This window comes from Dendropsophus ebraccatus, chromosome 3, assembly GCF_027789765.1.
Source record: "Dendropsophus ebraccatus isolate aDenEbr1 chromosome 3, aDenEbr1.pat, whole genome shotgun sequence".
NCBI lineage: Eukaryota > Metazoa > Chordata > Amphibia > Anura > Hylidae > Dendropsophus > Dendropsophus ebraccatus.
In genome coordinates, this window is record NC_091456.1 from 22251995 (window position 1) to 22277754 (window position 25760).

Here is a 25760-nt window from a genome sequence, read left to right on the forward strand (position 1 = left end):
GGAGGTTAGGGCTGATCGCTTAGGTAGCTGCCAAAAAAACAATGGCACGTACCTCCCAGGAATGGGGGAACAAGAAAAAAAAAGTCTGGACATGTTAAACTCCACCATGCCAGTTCCAAGTTTTCTTTGACATCAGCTAAAAACTTGGCTCCCTACATACACAAGACTCAGCAGGCTCAGATGAGAATGTAACATTTCGCTAACTATCACATTTAACATGAACACTATCCTGTTATTGTCACAGAATATATATATATAATATATATATATATATATAATATATATATATATATATATATATGTATATATATATATATATATATATATATATATATATATATATATATAGATAGATATTATCATGATTAAAATGGAGATTACAAAACTTATTGTAGTGAATTTCACCAACTAACAAGGATTCACAGGATTACTACCAAATGCAGCGTTTTTGTGTAGTTTTTTTTCCCTCTATAAACCATAAGTGGATGACTGACACCAACTGGATACTTTCATGTGATGCACACAATAATACTTTATTTAAAAGGAGAAATCTGGCGAAAATTTTCATTAAAGTATTGTATTGCCCCCAAAAGTTATACAAATCACCAATATACGCATATTATGGGAAATGCTTATAAAGTGTTTTTTTTCCCTGCACTTACTACTGCATCACTGGATAACATGGTGATGTCACTTCCTGGATAACATGGTGATGTCACTTCCTGGATAACATGGTGATGTCACGACCCGACTCCCAGAGCTGTGTGGGCTGAGGGATGCTCAGTGTCCCTCCAGTACCCTGTGTCCCTCAGTGTCCCCCTGCCATCATCCTCTCCAGCAGCCACAGCCCGCACAGCTCTGGGAGTCGTGTCATGACATCCCCATGTTATCCAGGAAGTGACATCACTATGTTATCCGGGACAGGACGTGACATCACCATGTTAATCCAAGAAGTGAAGCCTTGATGCAGTAGTAAGTGCAGGGAAAAAAGCACTTTATAAGCATTTCCCGTAATAAGTGTATATGGGTGATTTGTATAACTTTTGGGTAGCAATACAATACTTTAATAACATTTTTTGCCAGACCTCCTTTGATGTGCATAAGCGGCAATACCAAACACAGCCTGCGATTGTCCCATAAAACAAGTTTTTGAATGGCAATATAAAGTGTCCTACAATGCTTGGCTTTCAAAAACAATTGTCACTTAACCTTCCATAGCAACATAATTTAAAGGGCACCTTTCGTTAGGACTTTCAAAATCTGAGCTGCAGGACACCGGCGGCTCTGAACGGAACCCCAGAGCTGGCTAAAGGGCACAAGGATAGGAAAGTTTGCTTGGTTTATTATTTAACCCCACCCCTTTCCCGTTTTTGGTTTGGTGGGACTCTAATGTAAATTGCAGTTGAAAGTTATAACAGTTGCTCTTTACATTACCAGTGATAAAATGAAGCCTCTGTTAACCACAAGGGCAGAAAGAGTCCCGCAGAGTCCTACTGTAGATAAGCAGCACCCAACTCACCTGTGGCCTATAAGCCACCATACTAGCCCTCTGTAATTGCCATACACACTGAACCCATAAAAAGGTAGATAAAAGTAGGACGTTTGGTAATACAGGAGTACAATTTTAATGATTTTATCTGCATTTGTGGAGTCTTACAAGATATTTTCTTCTTTTTATCTTTTTTTTTCTTTTTTACACAATTTTAAGCCAGAAATATAGAACATCCAACCAATTAAGGAAAAAAAAGTTAAATACATCAATAGAATTAACAAAAAAAAAAAAAAAATTATAAACCTTTTACAATTTGTTTCTTAATCAATTAACCAGGTTACATACCTTTCACAATAAAATACATGTTCAGCTGTTACATTACATTTTTTAAAGGAACATACAGGAATTTGTTATAAAATATTTTAATCTTAATTTATTCACTGCTCGCAGACCAGGATTCGTCGTTCAAAATGATTTAAATCGAAACAAAAGTAGGGAACCGTGGTCTGAGCAGTGAAACCTCTAACTTTACAACCTACTTAAATCAGCTACACACATTTTGAATACAAGACTAAAAAGGCACCAACAGTACAAAGCAAGTACAAAGCTCTTTTAGTAATCTGTTAAAGAGTGTTTGTATATGGACAACACAAAAGGCAATGTGGGAAGGGGAGGAAGGGGAAAAAAAAAAAAATTAAGTTCTAAAGATTGGTTGCATTTTAGTTAAAATTTGTAGCAAATGCCCTTTATGCAATGCAAGAAACAAAAGTAATAGAATGGCTAGGGTGTGAGCAACAGGGGAAAAAAAAAAGAAAACTAACACTGGTGTATGGTTATTGAAGGACGTTTTGTTTTGTTGTTGTAATGGGAACAAGAGCAGATCTGAAGGCAGTAGGTGAAGTGCATTTGTAGTGAGAAACCTCCAAAAATGGGAAGCAGCAAGCGTTTTTGGCCATTCAGATGAATTATGCAATACTTAAAACTGGAATGGAATACGTTTGCCAAAAATAAATTTAAAGATGAAACGTAGAGAAGAAAAAAAAAAGAATTTCTGATGAATTAAGCCAACGAACTGAAGACAATTCAGCAATACCTTTTGTGATATTAAAACGCGTAATAAATTCACATGTAATTTACTAACAAATCTTTCAGTTTAGTTTTTTTTTTTCTCCATATACTTAATAAAATTTTTCGGCATGCCTCTTAAGATTTAAATATGGCTTCTACTTTCCCTGATGCAAATTGCATGACTGAATGATCCATGTGATACTCATGGAGGGGAAAATTTGCTAGTGCATAGTACATTTCTTTCCCTGTTTAATGCAAAATGAACAGTTACTTCTTCTTTACAGGTTTCTTAAAGCATTTGGTGTTATGATTCAGGTTAGAGAGAAGGGGGGGGGGGGGGGGGGGGGGGTGGGGATACATGGAAGAAATGTTTAAAGACTCATTTTCATAGATCTGATAACCAGAACCGTTTTATAAAGCATTTTGTTCTTATAAATAGTAGCCACGATACAGGAACATTGAGGGCAGAGAACTAGTTAAATAAAATAGATCTATATAAAAAAAAAAAAAAAAAAAAAAAAAAGGAATTACTGGTTAAATACCTGCAGTGAAGTATGGCTAATGGTTCCCTCAAATACTAAAAGAATAAGAGACTAGTTCTGCCGACTCAACATTACAGCAAAGCCATCCCTTTTTTTTTTTTTTTCCATGTAAAGCAATATGTCAAGCTCAGTTTTTCACCACCTTCCAAACACAGCAGACTACCTTATAGCACAAATGTTACATAAAGATATTGTGCACAACTGTTATAACAAAACAAAAGCATCTTATCTAACAAGTAAGCATGAGAGATATGCAGAACAAAAAAAAAAAAAAACTCATTCACCAAGTTCATGTGAAACTTTTTACAAAAACCCACAATCACGGAAATTTGACCAACTAAGCAAACAAAAAAAAGTTATATATAAAATAAATGAAGAGTCTTTTCCCAATTTATTTTCAAATACAAGTGCAATTTTTGCTCATTTCCTAGGCAGTTCAGACAAGTCACTAGAATGTTTACTCAAGAGGAGGGAGAAGAAAATATATATCAGACATGAAAAAAAAAGGGGGGGGGGGGGGGTTAAAAGAGCTGTTCCATTCTTATGAAGGTCACAGGATAACAATTATTACACAATTTAGAGGTAAGAGATCTTGTTTCAACCAGTCATATGCATGTGGCACTTAGACAATCTTTGCACAGAAAAGCTTAACAGTCATGCGAGGGCACGGTCATTTTCAACAAGGCAAGTCGTTCACCACAGAGAGCAGTGAGGAAAAGAGGAGGAGGCACTGCACAGCGACATAACATCTAGAAAACTCCACGGAATACAACTCCAGGAACAAATACCAGAAAAGGAGAGAAAAAAAAGTAATGGTTACAGTGTAAAAGAGTTTAGTGCTTGCTTGATTGCTGTTCATGGCGAGGGCCGGGAAACAGCAGGTTAAACCGTCAAGGACTTGGTGCGGTAATCTAGCTGGAAGCCAGACCTACTAAAATTGCCAAGACCAACAAGACGAGAAATACACCGATCATTATGGAATGAGGCGGTGTATTGCTCAATTGTGTGTATATTTGTATAAAGGAGGGAGGACTAATGCAAGCGCCTCAACAGTCAATGAGCACGGCACCATTCGAAAGAGCACTAGCATGCTGCTTCATTGGGGAAAAGAAAACAAAAAAAAAAAAAAAAACCATGAAGCTTTGTGTCAATCCTCGAAACTGAAAGGAAATCTTTCAGGAGTTTCAGGTGTTTTGTTATGCATCTCCCCTGTGTAAATGCAACTTCCTCAAAACTGATCCATACATGAAAAGCCAGCGCGTGGCACATCCTCACCAAGTTAGGTTTTATGTATATATATATTTATGGTATATTGCAGCAGCTTTTCATTGCTATGATTTGAAATTGATCTACAAAGTAAGCTTTATTTTTATATATATCTATATATATCTATATAAATGGATAAAATTTTAAAGGTTCCCTCAAGCACAAATGGTTAAAGTTGCTTTTTCAGCTGAAAGTGCTAGAGAATACCAGAAACTATAATAAATTTCCAACAGGTTTTCAAAGCTTTTCACTGCAACTGTTTAAAGTGATATGTGTAAGTAAATGGGGCTTTCAAAAGATGTAAAGTGCCCAGAGTAATAACTTTCCCAAGGGGGAGGGGAAAAAAAAAAAAAAAAAAAAAAGGGGGGGGAAAAATATACACAAAACAAATAAAAATAATGCAAGTTACCACAGTCATCAGTAACGTGGGATTAGACACAATATGTAAAGCCCGTGAAAGTAAGTACACAATCTGTCCACTTAACAGAAGGGGAAAGAAATCATTGTAAAAAAAAAAAAAAATAATAATAATATACAAGCAGTGAGTTAAGGTATCAGCGAGTTTGCTGCTGCACCATACTGCAACTGGGCTTTACAAAAGGAGTGTCAAGAATACTTCTCCAGACTGAAAGAATTCATCATAAGCATAAAAAGCCACAACTACCAGGAACCGCCCTCCTTAATGGCTCAAAGGAGTTAGACTGGACAAGCTGAGATGGGTCACAGGACACGGCCAAGGAGGAAGAACTGTCAAGAACACAGATGTCGGAGTGCGAAGTCCTTCACAGCCTTTCCCTGAAAAATAAGCACAACATAAAAGGACAGTGTTAAATTCGAAGACTGTAATAAGGGTATTGTGCCCGAAAAAGATACATATGGAGAGTTGCAGAATTCTAACAGCATCAAAAGTTGTGCATGGTACATATTAAGTTTCAGATTAGAGTTAAGCTAAACTACCAGACAGCCTATAAACAGGTGTGGCACCGTTCCCAGAAGATAGCATCCATGTTTACTACTCATGTACAACCACTTCAACATTGCTGCCAACTGATCAGTGAATGATGGATGCCCAGCTGCCCAGGAGACCAAATATTCAGCTACATTCAATCACAGCATTATGGTGACTACGAGTTCTGCATAATTCTAAGTAGCTAAAGCAACAGTCTTAGGCTACATTCACATGTTAAGTACTTTTTATGGATCATTATGTTGTCTGATTAGTCTGCAATGCATCTGTATTTTTTGTGGATCATCAGAAAAGAGGAAGTGGATAGTTGAATAAGTGGGAATGATTTATAATGATCACTCATCTGTATTTATGAATTTGCGTCTCTTCTGTAAATATTAAGGACCCTCCCATAGACTTCTATGGGACAATCTGTTCCACAATTATGGTCAATACTAGAGCTTGTGAGTCATTTTTGCATATTATGGATCCGTTAAACTATGGACAGTAACAGCCGCCCAATTGAAATCAATAAGCCCTAAATTTGACTGCAAGGGTACCTTCACACGTACTGGATCCGCAGCTGATTTCACGCTTTGAGCTTGCAGCGAAATCCATTGCGGATCCTGGTTGTGTGGAGGCCTTTGGGGGTTACATATCCGCAGAATTTTCATTCCCCTTTAACTCCCGTCGCCCAGGAGCATACATTACCTGCTCCAGACTCCTGCTTGCTTCAGGGCCTCTCATCATCTCCCGACGGTCAGCACACTGATTGGCTGACTGCCGGGAGATGCCGGGAGGTTCCGAAGCAAGCAAGAGCCTGGAGCAGGTGATGTATGCTCCAGGGCTGCCCCCGGCCCGAAGAATACATTACCTGCTCGGCGCTGCGGCTGTGTGAAGCTCCCGCTCCCCTTGCACCTCAGCCAATCAGTACACTGCAGCACTGATTGGCTGATGAGCCAAGCGCAGCGCTGAGCGGGTAATGCATGATTCGGGCCGGGGCTGCAGGCAGCGGGGGTTAAAGGGGCCGGGTCCCATCTATGCAGTGGAATGAAAATTGCGCTGTGGATCCGCAGCGGCTTTTGCTGCAAACTCGCAGCGTGAAACTCGCTGCGGATGCGGTACGTGTGAAGGTACCCTAATTGTGGATCCACAATGTGTGAATGTCGTAGTGAAAATGCCCACTGCCATAGACGCACCACATGAATGTAGACGCAGGAAACTATTTCTGACGACCCTTGTGAGAACTCCAGGAAAGACCTGTTTTTTTATAGGAAGCAGTTCAGATAACATAAGGGCAGAAATGGTCATTATGTAGTTATTATTGTCTATGATGATTTGTCGTCTAATGCAGGGCAAAAACAAAATCCCCTTTCATCCAGTGTTCGAATTGTCCAGGAAAATCATCAGACTTTAAGCTCATATTTTTGCTTGGAAAATATGGCTGACCCAAAGTAGCTTGTAACCAAAAATAGCAGAATTTCATTCCCAAAAGTTGGACATTGTGCATGTTTGGCACAACTTCAGCTCGCCAATGTGAGCATTTTACACCAACGTCATCCTACAGTTCCTGCTTTACAAGAATTTATGTTTATGCTTAGAAAGGTAGGAAAAAAACAGGGACAAAATGCTACTGCCAAATATGAGGAGGATTCTACCCACACATGGATCATACTGTCACAGAGTTTCACATTTGTACATATTTTGTGTCTACTGGTGCCAAAGAACAAGACTCAACAGTTGGTGAACAAAAAAAAAATAAAAAAACAAAAAAAACAAACAATTCACAAAGCAGAACTGTATGATTAACCATAATGATACGTGTTTAAGAATAGAAATGTTGCTGCCATGGTTTTAAATTGTCAAGGAGGTGTTACTTGTCTGTAACAGGACACTACATACTATACATATAAGAGCAGATGCACACTGCCCTGACGACATGCAGGGAAGCGGCTGCTTGGGACCTGCGCACCTATAGAGGAGCATGGCCAATTCTGAGAACAGGAAAACTCGAGTTACCAGAATTCTTTTTAACACCTAAGTGGGTCAAAGGGGTACTAACACTCATTAAGGAGTTGTGTGGAGACTTACAGACCATTGCTACTCCAATATCCTTTCTTTCAACACCTAAGAATGCTGTTTAACATTTGCCTTTGTAGAAACCTACCATGTTTATTAAATGGGAACTTCAGATTTATAGATATATATTTAATGTTTTATTCTGCTAGGGTCAACACTATAAACTATATCTGCCTACCCCCAAACTCCTGCAGCTCCTTTCCAGTTACCTGATGCTCATCCCTTCTGCTTGCTTCTGGGGCCCTGCATGTCCATCAGAGAGCAAGTGGGTAGGCATTAAGACCAAAGAGGTGCTACAGTGTGAATGGGTGATATAACATCAATTTTAATGGAACAGGCACTCTCTGTTCCAAACACAACCAGAGTAAACTGGACACTAAAGAAAACTGACTATACAAGAGAAAGTAGCATAGGCAGTAATACTATAAGTACTGTATCCAAGGGTTATCCTTACAGTAACTGATAATAAACTTCAACTTACCTGTGGTCATATTACAGTCAGTACCCAGGCTGGAATCTAGCAGTTTCTTCAAAAATTAACTCCTTCAGTGTCTCCTTGGGCAAGTCATCTAACTCCATCTCAAACTTAAAGGGGGCTTCTGCAACAGGCTAAAAACAAACAAACAAAAAAAGGACAATTACATAATGACTGCTTTATTGTTTAACTATAGTGGATTAAGTCTGCCGTGTGTGTGTGTGTGTGTATGTATGTATGTATGTATGTATGTATGTATGTATGTATGTATGTATGTATGTATGTATGTAGGTATGTGTATATATATATATATATATATATATATATATATATATATATATATATATATATATATATATATATATATATATATATATAGCAAAACTAATTTTAGATTTATACCACATTCAGTGTAACCCATAATCTGTACTATTCCACTGAAAAACAAGTCATTTCGAGGGAGAAAATAAAAACAAAACTAAGCATGAAAGTTATGGGCAGCACAAGGGCTGGCATGTACTCTTTTCTTGTAAGAAAATGGGCTGAACATCACTGGGCATTTGAAGCCTATGGGAAGGTCTTGTGAGCTTTAGCTTCTAATCTGCATTAGGCTACACACCCACTTGGCGGGTCTGCAGCGAGTCTCCTTGCTGCGTTTTTGCAGCGAGACTCGCTGCAGATCCCAGCCCTATACTTTCCTTAGCAGAGAAACTCTGTTTCTGATTTTGTCTGCAGCCCTCCCCTTTAACCCCCTAGCCGCCGGACATTATACATTACCGGGTCCCCGTTCCTGCTTGCTTCGGGGCTCCCGGTGTCTTCACGGCCCGCCCGGCCAATCAGTGCGCTGCGGCGGGGCAGCGCATTGATTGGCCGGGCGGAACGTGCCGGGAGCCGCCAAAGCAAGCAGGAGCGGGGACCTGGTAATGTATATCCTGCCCGCCCCCCCTGCAGCCCCTGGCCGCACGATCGCTCCCCGCAGCCGCACGATCGCGGGCGATCGGGGCTGCAGGGGGGGCGGGCAGGATATACATTACCAGGTCCCCGCTCCTGCTTGCTTCGGCGGCTCCCGGCACGTTCTGCCCGGCCAATCAGTGCGCTGCCCTGCCGCAGCGCACTGATTGGCCGGGCAGGCCGTGAAGACACCGGGAGCCCCGAAGCAAGCAGGAACGGGGACCCGGTAATGTATAATGTCCGGCGGCTAGGGGGTTAATGGGGAGGGCTGCAGACAAAATCGCAGCAGGGATGTACATCCCTGCTGCGAGTTTCTCTGCTAATGAAAGTATAGGGCCAGGATCTGCAGTGAGTCTCGCTGCAAAAACGCAGCAAGGAGACTCGCTGCAGATCCGGCAAGTGGGTTTGTACCCTTACAGTATAAAGCTTGGGCTGCGTTCACACATAGCAAAAGTGGCGGAATTCTGCTGCAGAATTCTCTGCCACGGAGTGCCGCCAGCCTCCCTGTCATAATGTTCATTCTTCAGCGCGGAGAGAAGAGCAGCGCAAGCCTCCTATAGACTGTCATTGTGACAGGGAGGCTGGCGGAGAATTCCGCCACTTTAGCTACATGTGAATGTAGCCTTATCGCTCAGCGCTGGAGCGACGGACTAAACAAAGATTTCTCTCTCTAGAGTAAGAGGCCCTATTGTACACTACATTTACTTTAGTAAGCAAAAAGCTGCTGACAGGTCTTCTTTAAAAGAGCTGCACGAATTTCTGGCAAGTACTGGTTGTGTACTGCCTGTGACAACACACTCCTGTGTTCTTCATATGTCTTGGCTGTGGGGTAGGATTGCAAGACAAAAGGGAAACATCTAAGACCAGCTATGTTTTGCCTGGGGCTTGAGCTAAGGTGGTAAAACTATGAACACTTTTGGCACTGCGTTATGGCTACATGTGAGTGCTGTGGGTTAAATAAACTGTGGGTTACCTTATCTTCAAAGATTGGGAAAAAAAATCTTGATTCCAACTGAAAACTAACTTTTTTTATCACTTACAATTTAACTTAAAGCTAGTGCCTGCAAGATGTTTAAGGGAAGGGATTGCCAAGCAATCTACTCTAACAGTGAACATCTACTATGCTTCCTGCCATCTTTAACCCCTTCCCCCAATATGACGTCCAGGGACGTCATGAAAAGCAGTGGCAGAATGCATCATGACGTCCCTGGACGTCATGCTTTCCCTGCCTCCCCCGTCTGTCCCTGGGTGAGATCGGGCAGCAGGAGGAGGCTGTGTCACACAGCCTCCTCCTGCTGCCACTGCCCGGAGGGGAGCCGCGCTCCCCCCCGGGCAGTTAACCCCATAAACGCCGCGGTCAATGCGACCGCAGCGTCTATGGGGAGATTCAGTGTCCCCCGCCGATCGGGCGGCGGGGGGAGGCTGCAGAACGCTGCCTCCCCCCACCGCCACTCAGTCTGTGTCCCCCGGCCCCCTCCCCTCGTCCTCCGATACCGGCGGATCGCCGCTACTACCTCTTTAGCGGCGATCCGCCGGTACCGGGCATTACCGGCGCCGCCGATAGTTTTCATCTCCCCCCACCGTGAATCCACGGTGGGGGGAGATGAAAAATGTCCCCTCAGACCCCAGATCAGCCCCCCGATCACCCTCCCCGGGCGGCCATCAGATCCAAGATGGCCGCCCCCATCCCTGCTAACAAACGATGTTTGTTGGCAGGGATGGAAATGAGTAAGTGATCAAAGCCCCATGCTCTCCGCTACCGGAGGTAGCGGAGAGCATGGGGCAGTGATCGGGGACCCCCCGTGTGGTCCCGGAGCAGGCGATCGGCGGTATATACTATATACCGCCGATCGCCTGTTCCCAGTGCTGATCAGCACTTTTTATCCCCTGTCACCATAAATCATTGGTGACAGGGGATAAAAAGTGTCACCGTGCCCCCCCCCAAGTCGCCCCCCACCCCCCCCAGTCACCCCCGTCCCCCAGTCACCCCCCCTTCCGCACATACGTTACCTGATCCACGGAGCTCCGTCCTCCTCGACGTCCAGGCTGATTCTGAAGTGCGCATGCGCTCCAGAATCAGTTAGCTCTGAAAATTTAAAGTGACAGAGACCAATTTGGTCTCTGTCACTGAACTATGATTACTGTGATAGAAAATATCACAGTAATCATAGTAATACAGTGAAAATTAATGTATAAAGTACAAAAAGTGAAAAACATACAAAAAAATAAAACACACACTTTTTATTATAGTAATAATTGCAGTTTACTCCCAGATTACCCCTAGCCCCCCCAAATTACCCGTAACCACCGCAGGTTGCCCATATCCGCCCCAGATTGCCCGTATCCACCCCAGATTGCCCGTAATCACCGCACGTTGCCTATAACCACCGCACGTTGCCCATAACCACCGCACGCTGCCCATAACCACCGCACGTTGCCACTAACCACCGCACGTTGCCACTAACCACCGCACGTTGCCACTAACCACCGCACGTTGCCACTAACCACCGCACGTTGCCACTAACCACCGCACGTTGCCACTAACCACCGCACGTTGCCACTAACCACCGCACGTTGCCACTAACCACAGCACGTTGCCACTAACCACCGCACGTTGCCACTAACCACCGCACGTTGCCACTAACCACCGCACGTTGCCACTAACCACCGCACGTTGCCACTAACCACCGCACGTTGCCACTAACCACCGCACGTTGCCTATAACCACCGCACGTTGCCCATAACCACCGCACGTTGCCACTAACCACCGCACGTTGCCACTAACCACCGCACGTTGCCACTAACCACCGCACGTTGCCCATAACCACCGCACGCTGCCCATAACCACCGCACGTTGCCACTAACCACCGCACGTTGCCTATAACCACCGCACGTTGCCTATAACCACCGGACATTGCCTATAACCACCGCACGTTGCCCATAACCACCGCACGTTGCCCATAACCACCGCACGTTGCCCATAACCACCGCACGTTGCCTATAACCACCGCACGTTGCCCATAACCACCGCACGTTGCCTATAACCACCGCACGTTGCCCATAACCACCGCACGTTGCCTATAACCACCGCACGTTGCCACTAACCACCGCACGTTGCCACTAACCACCGCACGTTGCCCATAACCACCGCACGCTGCCCATAACCACCGCACGTTGCCACTAACCACCGCACGTTGCCCATAACCACTGCACGTTGCCACTAACCACCGCACGTTGCCACTAACCACTGCACGTTGCCTATAACCACCGGACATTGCCTATAACCACCGCATGTTGCCTATAACCACCGCATGTTGCCCATAACCACCGCACGTTGCCCATAACCACCGCACGTTGCCTGTAACCACCCCAAATTGCCAGTGAGCCCCTCCAGATGGTCCGTAATCAGCCCCGATTGCCCGTAACCCCGCATATTGCACGTAACCACCGCACGTTGCCTCTAACCACTGCACGTTGCCTCTAACTCACACACGTTGCCAGTGACCCCCTCCAGATTGCCGTAACCACCCAAAATTACATGTACCCACCTCTGATTACCTATAAGCACTTTCGTTTATCCGTAACCACCCCAGATTGTCTGTAACCACCCCATGTTGCCCGTAACCACCGCAGATTGTCTGTAACCCCCCCAGGTTGCCCCTAATCACATGTAATTCCCCCCAGATTGCCTCTGACCACCGCACGTTGCCTCTGACCACCGCACGTTGCCTCTGACCACCGCACGTTGCCTCTGACCACCGCACGTTGCCTCTGACCACCGCACGTTGCCTCTGACCACCGCACGTTGCCTCTGACCACCGCACGTTGCCTCTGACCACCGCACGTTGCCTCTGACCACCGCACGTTGCCTCTGACCACCGCACGTTGCCTCTGACCACCGCACGTTGCCTCTGACCACCGCACGTTGCCTCTGACCACCGCACGTTGCCTCTGACCACCGCACGTTGCCTCTGACCACCGCACGTTGCCTCTGACCACCGCACGTTGCCTCTGACCACCGCACGTTGCCTCTGACCACCGCACGTTGCCCCGACCACCGCACGTTGCCCCCGACCACCGCACGTTGCCTCTGACCACCGCACGTTGCCTCCGACCACCGCACGTTGCCCCCGACCACCGCACGTTGCCCCCGACCACCGCACGTTGCCCCCGACCACCGCACGTTGCCCCCGACCACCGCACGTTGCCCCCGACCACCGCACGTTGCCCCCGACCACCGCACGTTGCCCCCGACCACCGCACGTTGCCCCCGACCACAGCACGTTACAGGTTCCCATCCCAGATTACCTATAAGCACTTCAGTTTATCCGTAACCACCCCAGGTTGCCCGTTACCACCCCACGTTGCCCGTTACCACCCCTCGTTGCCCGTAACCACCGCAGGTTGCCCGTAACCACCACAGATTATCCGTAACCACCCCAGACTGTCCGTAACCACCCCAGATTATCCGTAACCACCCCAGACTGTCCGTAACCACCCCACATTACCTGTAATCTCATTTTTTTTTTTGTATTTTAGTAACTGCGCTATTCTAATAACCATTACTAGCTGCGGTTTTGCTCCAGCAAATTGGCGCTCCCTTTCTTCTGAGCCCTGCTGTGTACCCATACAGTGGTTTATGCCCACATATGGGGTACCGTTGTACTCAGGAGAACCTGCGTTACAGATTTTGGGGTACTTTTTTTCTCCCATTTCTCGTGAAATTGAGAAATTTTAAACTAAACGAACATATATTGGAAAAATTCGAGTTTTTCATTTTTACTGTCTTATTTTGAATACTTTCCTCTAATACCTGTGGGGTCAAACCGCTCACTGCACCCCAAGATGAATTCTTTGAGGGGTGTACTTTCCTAAATGGGGTGACTTTTGGGGGGGTTCTATTCTGCTGGCACTACAGGGGCGCTGCAAACGCACCTGGCGCTCAGAAACTTCTTCGGAAAAATCTGCACTGAAAATGCTAATTGGCGCTCCTTCCCTTCTGAGCCCGGCTGGGTGCCCATACAGTGGTTTATGCCCACATATGGGGTACCGTTCTACTCAGGGGAACCTGCGTTACAGATTTGGGCATGCAGCTTCTCTCCTGTTCCTCGTGAAATTGAGAAATTTCAAACTAAACAAACATATTATTGGAAAAATTCAAGTTTTTCAATTTTACTGTCTTATTTTGAATACTTTCCTCTAATACCTGTGGGGTCAAAATGGTCACCACACCCCAAGATGAATTCTTTGAGGGGTGCACTTTCCAAAATGGGGTGACTTATGGGGGGGTTCTCTTCTGCGGACACTACAGGGGCTCTGCAAACGCACCTGGGGCTCAGAAACTTCTTCAGCAAAATCTGAACTGAAAATGCTAATTGGCGCTCCCTTCCTTCTGAGCCCTCCTGTGTGCCCATACAGTGGTTTATGCCCCCATATGGGGTACCGTTGTACTCAGGAGAACCTGCGTTACAAATTTTGGGGTGCGGATTCTCTCATGTTCCTTGTGAAATTGAGAAATTTTAAACTAAACGAACATATTATTGGAAAAATTCGAGTTTTTCATTTTTACTGTCTAATTTTAAATACTTTCCTCTAATACCTGTGGGGTCAAAATGGTCACCACACCCCAAGATGAATTCTTTGAGGGGTGTACTTTCCAAAATGGGGTGACTTTTGGGGGGGTTCTCTTCTACGGGCACTACATGGGCGCTGCAAACGCACCTGGCGCTCAGAAACTTCTTCAGCAAAATCTGCACTGAAAATGCTAATTGGCGCTCCTTCCCTTCTGAGCCCCGCTGTGTGCCCATACAGTGGTTTACGCCCACATATGGGGTACCGTTGTACTCAAGAGAACCTGTGTTACAAATTGTGGGGTGCAGATTCTCTCTTGTTCCTTTTGGAAAGGAGAAACTTTAATCTAAACATATATATTATTGGAAAATTAAAATTTTCGATTTCTTTAAGGCCTAATTGTGAATACTTTCCTCCAGCCCCTGTAGGGTTAAAATGCTCATTATACCCCTAGATTAATTCTTTAAGGTGTCTAGTTTCCAAAATGGGGTCACTTATGGGGTTTTACAGCATACAAGCCTCCTAAATCAACTTAAAAAAAGAACTGGTCCCTAAAAAAAAATCAGTTTTGGAAATTTTCACAAAATGTGATAATTTGCTAATAAATTTCTAAGCCCCATAACAGCCTAAAAAAGTAAAATATGTTTCCCAAATTATGCCAGAATAAAGAGGACATATTGGTAATGTGATTTAGTAACTAATTTATGTGCTATGACTTCCTTTTTTAGAAGCAGAGAATTTCAGAAGTTCATAAAATGCAAAATTTTAAAATTTTTCATGATATTTTGATGTTTTTCACAAAAAACACACAAAGTAGTGACCAAATTTTGCCACTAATATAAAGTGCCATATGTGACAAAAAAACAATCTCAGAATCGCTAGCATACGTTAAAGCATCACTGAGCTATAAGCGCATAAAGTGAGACAGGTCAGATTTTGAAAAATGAGCCTGGTCATTAAGGCCAAAACAGGCTGCGGAGGCAAGGGGTTAAAGTGGCATAGCATAAGTGATGTCCCTATGTAAAGAGTGGAAAGGCCAATATAAAACCATCAGTATGGCCACCCAATCAAAAGATCTCAACACAAAAGTTTTTCATTTGTGTGGACAGAACCATGTGCCCATCTAGTACAGTGGTTTTACTAAAGCCTCATTAATAGCAACTAAAACATTACCCACTGACATGAAGTCCTATTAACGGCATGCCCGGGAAGGAATCGGGCAGGAATGCCACCACAACCTGCTACGCTGTTGAGGTGAGGGGCCAGTGTTGCCAGTTCTAAAGACTGGTTCATGATAGAAGAATAAATCTTACCAATCAAACATGCTACTGAGGTTTAATTCTAAAAAAAACCATTACAAAACTTTAACTAATAAAGATCCCATAAGAGAAAGTGCCTGCCCCCAATAAAAAACATTTCTGGGGGTGTACAAATGTCATCAGCACGAGCGAAGGAACATAAAAGGAAAAAAAAAAAAAAAAAAGTTTAGTTTAGAAGATGAAGGCATGTCATTAAGTTTCAGAATGCCAATTAGAAATCTTGATACTTAAGGAAAAAAGCATCTTGTTGTCATCCAAAACCACCCACTCACAGACTGCTTCTAGAAGCAATGCAAAATATCTTGAACTGTCCGAGAGGATTACTGTCACCGGTGGCTTGCTCAGAAGCTGTAACTAGTGAAGGTACAATGCTAGACCACTGACCTTTAAATAGGAGCAGAGTCCAAAGCAGAAGGTCTCACACATTGTCTAAAACAAAATGTGGATGGCCAGAGTGGGTTTGGATCTATTTCAACTCATCACCAAGTGGTTGTGTGGGGAGGAAAATTAGGGATTTAAGACCCCTGATTTAACCCTTAGGGGACACAGCCAGTTTTCATTTTTGCGCTTTTGTTTTACCCGCCTCGTGTATATAAGGCCATAGCGCCTGCATTTTTCCACCTAGAGACCCAAATCAGCCCTAATTTTTTGCGCAACTAACTGTACTTTGCTATGGCAGATGTAATTTTTGCCTAAAATGTGCCGGGGGGGGGGGGGGGGGGGGGGGGGGGGGGGGGGGGTTGTTTTTACTCCGTTCGCCCTAGGGTAAAACTGACTTGTTATATATGTTCCTTAAGTTGTTACGATTACGATATGTAACATGTATAACTTTTATTTGATTTGATGGCTTGTAAAAAATTAAAACCTTTTAAAGAAAATATATGTTCCTTAAAATCGCTCCATTCCCAGGCTTATAGCGCTTTTATCCTTTGGTCTATGGGTCTATGGGTCTATGGGGCTGTGTCAGGTGTCATTTTTTGCGCCATGATGTGATCTTTCTATCGGTACCTTGATTGCGCATATACGACTTTTTGATCGCTTTTTATTACAATTATTCTGGATTTGATGCGACCAAAAATGCGCAATTTTGCACTTTGGGATTTTTTTGCGCTTACGCCGTTTACCGTGTGAGATCAGGAATGTGATTAATAGTTCGGGCGATTACGCACGCAGCGATAGCAAACATGTTTGTTTATTTTTAATTATTTATAAAATGGGGGAAAGGGGGGTGATTCAGACTTTTATTAGGGGAGGGGATTTTGTGTTATTAAACATACATTTTTCTTTTACTTTACACATATACTAGAAGCCCCCCTGGGGGACTTCTAGTATATGCACTCTGATCTCTCAGAGATCCATGCAGTATAGTTATACTGCATGAATCCATGAGATTGGTGTTCTATTGCTTTTGGCTGCTGCAGCCGAAAGCAATAGAATGGCGAGCCGGGATCAGCGCCATTACGGCAAAGACCCGGCGATTCCCCCACTAGACCACCAGGGATGGAGATGAGCAAGTATTTAGCAGCAGCTGTACAACTTTGACAGCTGCTTCTAAGTACTTAGTTAGCGGGCACGGCGATCGGACCGTGCCCGCTTATAGCCGCGATCCCGGGCTACATGCGGCACCCGGGATCGCGGCAGTTCAGACGCCACGCGACCCCCCCCCCCCCCCCCCCCCTCTGAACTCCCATAGCGGCACGAGGACGTTCAGTAACGTCCTGGTGCAGCTATGGGTTAATAACCTCCATTCTCTATTCAGAAATGTGTTCAAGCATTTTTATTCCTTCTGGCAAAGTGGAGTAAATTTAAGGCAGTGACTAGATGTAGTTCCTGCACAGAGTGCACGACAGGCTCACATGCTTTGCCCACAACATTAGCTGGTTGCCTTCTTTCAGCGGCCTAGATCCCAACCGCTTAAAACCATAATACCCTATAAAGCCTGGACAGCCATAGTTTTGTATCTTTTCACCATTACTAGTTATTGATGAAAAAAATTGACCATAATGATGAGGACATAAATACTATTGAGCACATAGTCTGAAAACAACATTTAACTGATAGCACTATAATTGTAAAAACTAAAAAGTCCTATATAATTCAGTTAAAGTGTCACTGTCATTTAAATTTTTTGCAGAAATCAATAGTACAGGCGATTTTAAGAAACTTTGTAATCAGGTGTATTAGCTGAAAAATGCATTTTTATCATGAAAAAGCAGTTTGAAACTCTTCCCCCTGTCTTTATTGTTCTCTTGTTCTCTATGGAGAGGGGAGGGGTGAAAGGACATGAGGCACCAAAACAGGACCAAAAAAAAAAAAAAGTTAATTTACAGCTACATCACTGGGCTAATAATGGCAAATTACAACATTTCTTAAAATCGCCTGGACTATTGATTTCTGCAACAACAACAACAAAAATAATATGACAGTGACACTTTAACATGTCTACAGCTAGACATTTGGGGTCCAAATCATGCACTGCTGGAGTCAATCACTGCAAAATATGCTTGTTTTGCTCATATATACCTGCAAAGGCAGGTGGTGATGCTTCCGTGCACATGGCAGTGACCAAATGCAATCAATATCAATAGACAACCACTAAAAAGTCGCAAGGAAACTGAGTACACAGCCTGAGAGGCATATTAGCTCTTCTATTAAATAAAAGTCTACTTAGCTAGACAAACACTGTGGTAAATTCTGTGTATAGTGGGCAATATGAATAACCTTTCATAATCAGTTTGTATTTTGTATGTTAATGTAATGTAATTTCATAAGTCATACAACCCCACATATAACTCTTACCTCATCACTTGGGTCATAATACTGCTCCAAATAAGGATGGGCCAAAGCTGCCTCTACTTCAATTCGTTTGTGAGGGTTGAAGGTCAACATTTTGTCCAACAAATCAAGAGCTGAAAAAGAATATTTGATTTTAGGCATCAGAGATCAGCATATATAAACACACCATGAAAACGTCCTTCACACACACACCAAACATATCTGCCACAAGGGTATCTTTTTGGTTGACGTGTATTTTTGGTTTACTGCTGGACCCCTTGGACATTACATATATCTCCATGGACAATCCAAGCCCCGACCCTAAAACAGGGCTCTCTGCTGCCACCTCTGTCCATGTCAGGAACTGTCCAGAGCAGTAGAGGTTTTATATGGGGACTGGCTACTGCTCTGGACAGTTCCTTCCACAGACAGAGGTGGCAGGAGAGAGCACTGTCAGACTAAAAAGAATCCATCGCTTTCTGCAGGATACAGCAGCTGATAAGTACAGGAAGACTGGAGATTTTTAAATAAAATTATATAGATAGATAGATATAGATATATAAGAAAAACCTTTTAAGTTGTCAGTGTGGATGCATGAGCTGTGATCACTAATAGCAAGACAATGGGCACCACTGCATTGAGGCCATTGCCCCATCAGTGATCAGGTTATAGAGACCAATGTCTGACAGCTACTGCTTGATGTTAAACAGTATACCATATATTGTGCAACTAAACTGCTAGCAGTGGCTGACAGGTCTATAAATAGAGGGTCGGCAGCTAGGTCCATTCATAGGCCACCAACACGGTCCTATTCTGCTAAATGCACCTGAAGGGCAAACAAACTGTCTTATTAATAAATTAGGATATATAGATGAGGTTTACCTTTTGGGTCTGCATTTGGGAAAAGTCTATTCCAGGGCACCTTATTTTTGTGTGGGAGTGAAAGCAAGTAGTTTCTAGCTTTCAAATTGATTATACAGTTGAGATCTTCTTGAGAAGGTGATCCAAGAATTCCTGCAATAAAAAGGAGAGAAAAATTATGCTTAAACAGATGAACTCTTAATACCTTTAGGCATAATCTTTTACATGGCTTTTCCATCTGCCCTTACCAAGAATATGATTAAGTTGATCAAGGTAATGCTTTCCTGGAAATATGGGCCGATTAGAAAGCATTTCTGCGAGAATGCAGCCAACAGACCAAATATCAATTGACTTGGTATATCCCTAAAGAAAAACAAAAGTTACATTTACATAGAGAGTCTTAGGAACGATTAACTTGGTTTTCCCCCTGTAACTTCTCAACTAAAAATGCCTATTTTAAGGTTCTAATAAACTACCATTGTACATTGCCATTCAATCCAAATAGTCACATGTCATGTTTAAAATTCAGCATAAAGTTTGAGAGAAATACTAGTAGGATATTACTATGGAATTTAAACCAAATAAGTAAACTTCAGGACTTATATTTTGTAGGCAGTCAGAAACAAGAATGTCAAACTTGTAATAAAACAAAGGTGCAGCCTATATCTTATCATGTAACAACTGCACACCAGTAAAACCAGTAAAGCTAGGGCTACATGATGACATTGGCTGCGACATGGGTCGCACGGCCAAAGATTGCTATGTTACGCTCCCTGCATTATGCTGCTAATGTAAGTGAATAGTGGTGTTTTGCAAACCGTAAGTGGCTGGGCCAGAAATGCATCCAGGATGTTTAGTTGCAACAACCCCATCCACTTAAATTATCTTCACTGTGGTACAATACAATAAAGGAACTGCAACAAAGCTACCTTTGGCATGTGGCCATCTTTACATTGATACTATTCCCCCATATAAATTTTGTCTGTTTTGTACACTTTTCAATAGAGAGTTTATAAAAAAAATTTAATAAAAAATAATATGTTACTAGAGAACTACCTTGGAATTTAACATTATTTCTGGAGCTCGGTACCAACGAGTGGCCACATATTCTGTCAGAAAGCCAGTGTGGTCATGATCTGGGTCTGCAACACGTGCCAATCCAAAATCACAGATCTGTTAAATAAAAAAATAAATTATAAAATAAACCTCACAATGTATTAACATTTCAATATATTGTGAGAATGCAAATAGGTCAAATATTTTTTTCTTTCTAGATTTAAATGCAGTTTAAAAAAGCAAACAAAAAAAAAAAACTAACATCTTCCTAAGAGGACATGACAGCTAATGACTTATCTTGAAAACAGAAGAAAATCATCAACAAAAACAAGGTAACAGTTTGTTATATTTACAATTTGCGGAGGCTGTAGACCTATTACCCACTAATATCTCTAAAGTAGATAGGTGGGTGCTCCACTAATAGTAACATCTCCGAAATCTAGAATGAACAACCCCATCTTCCACTAAGCCCCTAAGCTTTTTATACACAGTCAGTATAGGAGATTTACTTGAGACAACTGGCTTTGTATAATATAGTTACACAAAATACAACATACCTTCAAATCACAGGTAGTGTTAAGAAGCAAGTTTGATGGTTTGAGATCACGATGTAAAACATTAGCAGAGTGAATGTACTTCAGGCCTCTCAGAATTTGGTACAGAAAATAACAAATATGGTCATTGCTAAGGTGCTGAGTCTTCAGGAGCTTGTACAGATCAGTTTCCATAAGATCCTGAACAATGTAGCTGAAGATGCAGATGTAAGGTAAAATATGCCTTTTTTCCCCCTCTGAGTAAATTATACATACAAAACAAAAAAGATTGAAACACAGATGGCAGAAAATATACATAAACTTAAAAGGGAATCTGTCACTAAGTTTATGCCGTCTTAAATAAGGGGAGCATAAACTAGTGACAGAAATGCTGAATAGAACAATGTATTATTTTCACTATTCTGTTCAGCTGTTCTCCTAATATGCAGGAGAATAGGATTCTTGCCACACCCCTCCCCCCAGCTGCTAATTGACAGTTGAATCACTTTACACAGCATGGATAGATAACTGCCAACCAGCAGTTGGTGGGCAGATTTTTCTGTTTCTCATGAATATCCAGGACTACTGGGCTCAGGCACATAATGGAGAGGACTATTGTCCATGTTATTCAGGAGGATCTCTCTGGATGAGTTGCACAGAACAATGTAAGTGATACATCATTTTGTTCAGCTTCTCTGTCACTAGTTTATGCTATCCTGAGATAGGACAGTATAAACCTGTTGACAGTCTCTTTAAGGGTCCATTTACACAGAAAGATTATCTGACAAAGATTTGAAGCCAAAGCCAGGAATGGATTTGAAAAGAGAAGAACTCTTAGTCTTTCCTTTATGATCTAATCTCTGTTTATAGTCTGTTTCTGGCTTTGGTTTCAAATCTTTGGCAGATAATCTGTCAGATAATCTTTTTGTGTAAATGGACCCTTAGACACACAAATTTTAAACAGATACCAGTTGATTTATTTCGCTTTGGAACCGCTGCATTGCCATAGGTTTGAACTCACTGTCAGTCCAAATGTGGCAGATTTGCTGGGCATCAACTGCACTGCATTCTGCAACAATTTACTGTATAAGGGGAAGTAGTGGAAAAAGATATGCATGAAAGACATACATTTTCTAAGTTATTAAATAGGCAGCATGCTTAATATGGGCAAGCTGTAGATTTTCACCCCTATAAAGCAGGGATAAAAATCCACAGCTAAATCCACTTGCAGCACTTGGGGATTTTGTGGACCTAGCTGTATAGTGTACATTTAATTTCTACCTAAAGCATACCAGTCACTTCAAAAGTTTATTTTAATGTCACTGGCATGTGTCAAAAATGTATATTGGGGGTGGGGATATATCAATGCACTTGCCTGCTGTCAATCGATATCGGGGCAGCCCCATAGATTTATAATGGAACAGCCTGGACAGACTTCTGCAAGCCAGGGAGTGAAATGTGCTCCTGTTACCTGCTGGATAAGTGATAACTGCGACATCTAGACAGATGGGGAGGGGCGCAACAAATTTTCCTCAATTTTCTATGCCAAAGGTTGTCAGCAACAAATGAAACAAAGGATACACATCTTTCATCTGCTCAATGGTTGGAGCTCGAATAATGTCATTTATTCCAATAATATTCTCATGTTTAAAGCGCAGCAAGATTTTAATCTCCCGCAATGTTCTCTGGCAGTACGTTTGATGCTCAAAGGGGCTGATTTTCTTGATGGCAACCCGTACTTTGTTCACGTTGTCATACGCAGAACTAAAAAAAGAAAAAAAAAAAAAAAAAAAAAAAAAAAAAAAAGAATTGCTGTAATGTTCACATTAAAAAAGAAATTAGGGTTAATACAGTTATGAATTTTATAAATATTTCCAGGCGCGCACCCCACCTTTAGAAAGCATTTGTAAAAGAAAATGTCACTGCAGAGTACAGTGTCTGTCATACTGTAACATGATAATTTCCCCCATGATAATTTGCAAGCAAGCGATTTCCCAGAAGAGATGAATTTCAAGTGTGCTATACAGTCATTGTGGAGAGTGACAATCAGAAGTGGAATACCAACGCTTTAACCCACTGGTTGCAAATTAATGAATTGGGGGGGGGGGGGAATCTTGTAACCCCCAGTACTCAGCTTGCATGCCTGTCACATAAGGTAGTTTTATATAGAAAAATACAATAATGTGCCTCCTTTCTAACCTACACACATGTCCATCATGCAGGTGACGTGAAACTGTTGATTTACTAAACACTAAGCCAAACCAGAACTTACAGTAACACCAATCGCTCCAATGTAATCTGACCAGTATTCACAGCTGTATTATACTGCACTAAGCATCCGAAGTCCCCGACCCCCGGGAAGTAGTGGTCACACACAGGAGACTACGGGCCCTATTACACAGGACAATTATCAGCCAAAAATCGCTATATCGTTTGAATTTAAACAAGAATTGTTCTGTGTAGAAGCAGACAACGATCGATAAATCATTCGTATGTCGTTGATTTAGATCTAAACCTTAAATTATCGTTAATCGTTCGTTGTAATTCCACATTCGTTCGCTCAAGTTCCACATTTGTTCACTAATCGTTCAGTGTAATTGGACATTGTTTATTATTTTGCTGGAATTATATGGAGTAAACGAATATAGTAACGATCGCAACCAACGACTATCGTTCTGTGTAATATGATAAATCGTTTATCATTGTTTGCGTTTGCGATTGTTTATAGTCAGTCGTTACAAATCACTCTGTGTAATAGGATTCTAAGGGACTCAAGTCACAATATTCTATCACCTATCTATAATGATAAGTATTCCAGGGATAACCCCTTTATTACAACAGAACGTGATTTGTCAAATTCATTTGTTTGTCACATTTTTCCCATTATGCTAAAAATAGGACAGCGGCATGTCAACATAGGCATCACTATCATCATGACCATCAAAATGGTTCTACCATGTCAGTAATCTGGATCTGTAATGTAATCCTATCTGTCCCTACATGATTATTATCTACAGCTTGTCGGTTTCACAAGGCAAGTCAAGGTCTTTTCTCCCTCCTGCATCTACTGCTCAGTCTGGTGTCCGGGACTATACACAGCCAATCTGGCATCGTACAGCAAGCAAAACATGACTAACTTATCTGATACAGCTCTAATTCTAATAGCTTCATAGCAGTTAAGGCCTGTTCACGTTCACGCTGCATTTAAAGGGGTTGTTCCGTTAAGCAAAGTTGGTATCAGATGTATCACACTGTCCCCATAACCCCCTTAAAGGGGTAGTGCACCAAAAAATTTTTTCTTTCAAATCAACTGCTGCCATGAAGTGCCAGAGATTTGTAATTTACTTCTATTAAAAAATCTCAAGCCTTCCAGTACTTATCAGCTGCTGTGTGTCCAGCAGGAAGTGGTGTTTTCTTTCCTGTCTGACACAGTGCTCTCTGTTGCCTCCTCTGTCCATGTCAGGAACTGTCCAGAGAAGGAGCAAATCCCCATAGAAAACTTCTCCTGCTCTCCAGACTGGAAATAATACCACTTCTTGCTGGGCATACAGCAGCTGATAAGTACTGGAAGGCTTGAGATTTTTTAATAGAAGTAAATTACAAATCTCTGGCACTTTATGGCAGCAGTTGATTTGAAAGAAAAATTTTTTTGGTGCACTACCCCTTTAAGGCTTAGTGGAGACCAACTGCCAGTACTTGCAGGAGATCACAGCTGAACTAAGCAAGCCTGGCCCCCACCCTTAGTAGGTGGTAACAAAAGGCAACCGGTTATTAAGCCAATATAAGTACATGTGTTAAGTCTATACCTCTCTAAGGGTGCGTTCACACGTACAGGATCTGCAGCATATTTGATGGTGCAGATCTGCAGCAGATTTGATATCAGTGTAACTAAATAACTGAACACAGCATCAAATCTGCTGCAGATCCTGTACGTGTGAACGCACCCTAAGGGTATATTCACACGAACGGGCTCGCAGCGAGACTCTCGCTGCGAGCCTGGCAGGTCCTGGCAGTTCCCATACACTACATACTTGCTGCGGTCTAAACGACCGCAGCAAGTATGTAATTATACCGCCCTTAACCCCTTCTGTTCCCGCCCGGCTCCCCCGCTGTAAAAGCATACATTACCTGTCCTTGCTGCACTGGTCCGGCGTCCTGCTCTCCTGTCCGGCCAATTAGTGTGTTGCCCAGCCGCAGCCACTGATTGGCCGGACAGGAGAGCAGGACGCCGGACCTGTGCAGCAAGGACAGGTAATGTATGCTTTTACAGCGGGGGAGCCGGACGGGAGCAGAAGGGGTTAAGGGCGGTATAATTACATACTCGCTGCGGTCGTTTAGACTGCAGCAAGTATGTAGTGTATGGGAACTGCCAGGACCTGCTGGGCTCGCAGCGAGAATCTCGCTGCGAGCCCGTTCGTGTCAATATACCCCAACAATACATTTTCAGCAATGCGTGTATGTTTAAAAAAAAAAATGCAATGTCATTTCATGTAATGCAACAAGTTTTATTAATGACACAACCCCTTTAAGAGATTCCACTGGTAGCTTACTAGTAGAAAAGAGGGTTTTGGTTCTACTTGCTTCATTTAGAGCAGGACTGCTCCCCTATAAACACCTCAAGAGAGACCAGCTCCGCAGTAGGAAAAAAATGAAAGAGTTTCCAGAATAGTACAGGCAATTTTAAAAAACTTTATAATTTGGTTTATTAGCTGAAAAGTTTATTAAGCTCTCCCTCCTGTCTTCGTTGTTCCTTATGGAGAGGGGAGGGGTGGAGGGAGATGAGGCACCAAAAACAGGACAACAGAGTTAATTTACAGCTACATCAC

The 25760-nt window shown here is 42.8% G+C and overlaps 1 protein-coding gene across 1 annotated transcript in view; it reads right to left on the reverse strand.

Annotated features, from left to right (window-relative positions):
• Positions 1-3059: 3059 nt before the first annotated feature.
• Positions 3060-25760, reverse strand: part of MAPK1 (mitogen-activated protein kinase 1) — a 47472-nt gene continuing 24771 nt past the window's right edge. Inside the window, exons 2-9 of the mRNA XM_069961104.1 lie at positions 22516-22698; positions 20959-21148; positions 20402-20518; positions 19594-19708; positions 19367-19498; positions 18509-18618; positions 7875-8002; positions 3060-5163 (exon numbers count right to left, since the gene is read on the reverse strand). Of these exons, the coding sequence (XP_069817205.1) occupies positions 7892-8002; positions 18509-18618; positions 19367-19498; positions 19594-19708; positions 20402-20518; positions 20959-21148; positions 22516-22698 (958 nt within the window). The 3' untranslated portion in view covers positions 3060-5163; positions 7875-7891. The remainder of the gene's footprint in view (positions 5164-7874; positions 8003-18508; positions 18619-19366; positions 19499-19593; positions 19709-20401; positions 20519-20958; positions 21149-22515; positions 22699-25760) is intronic.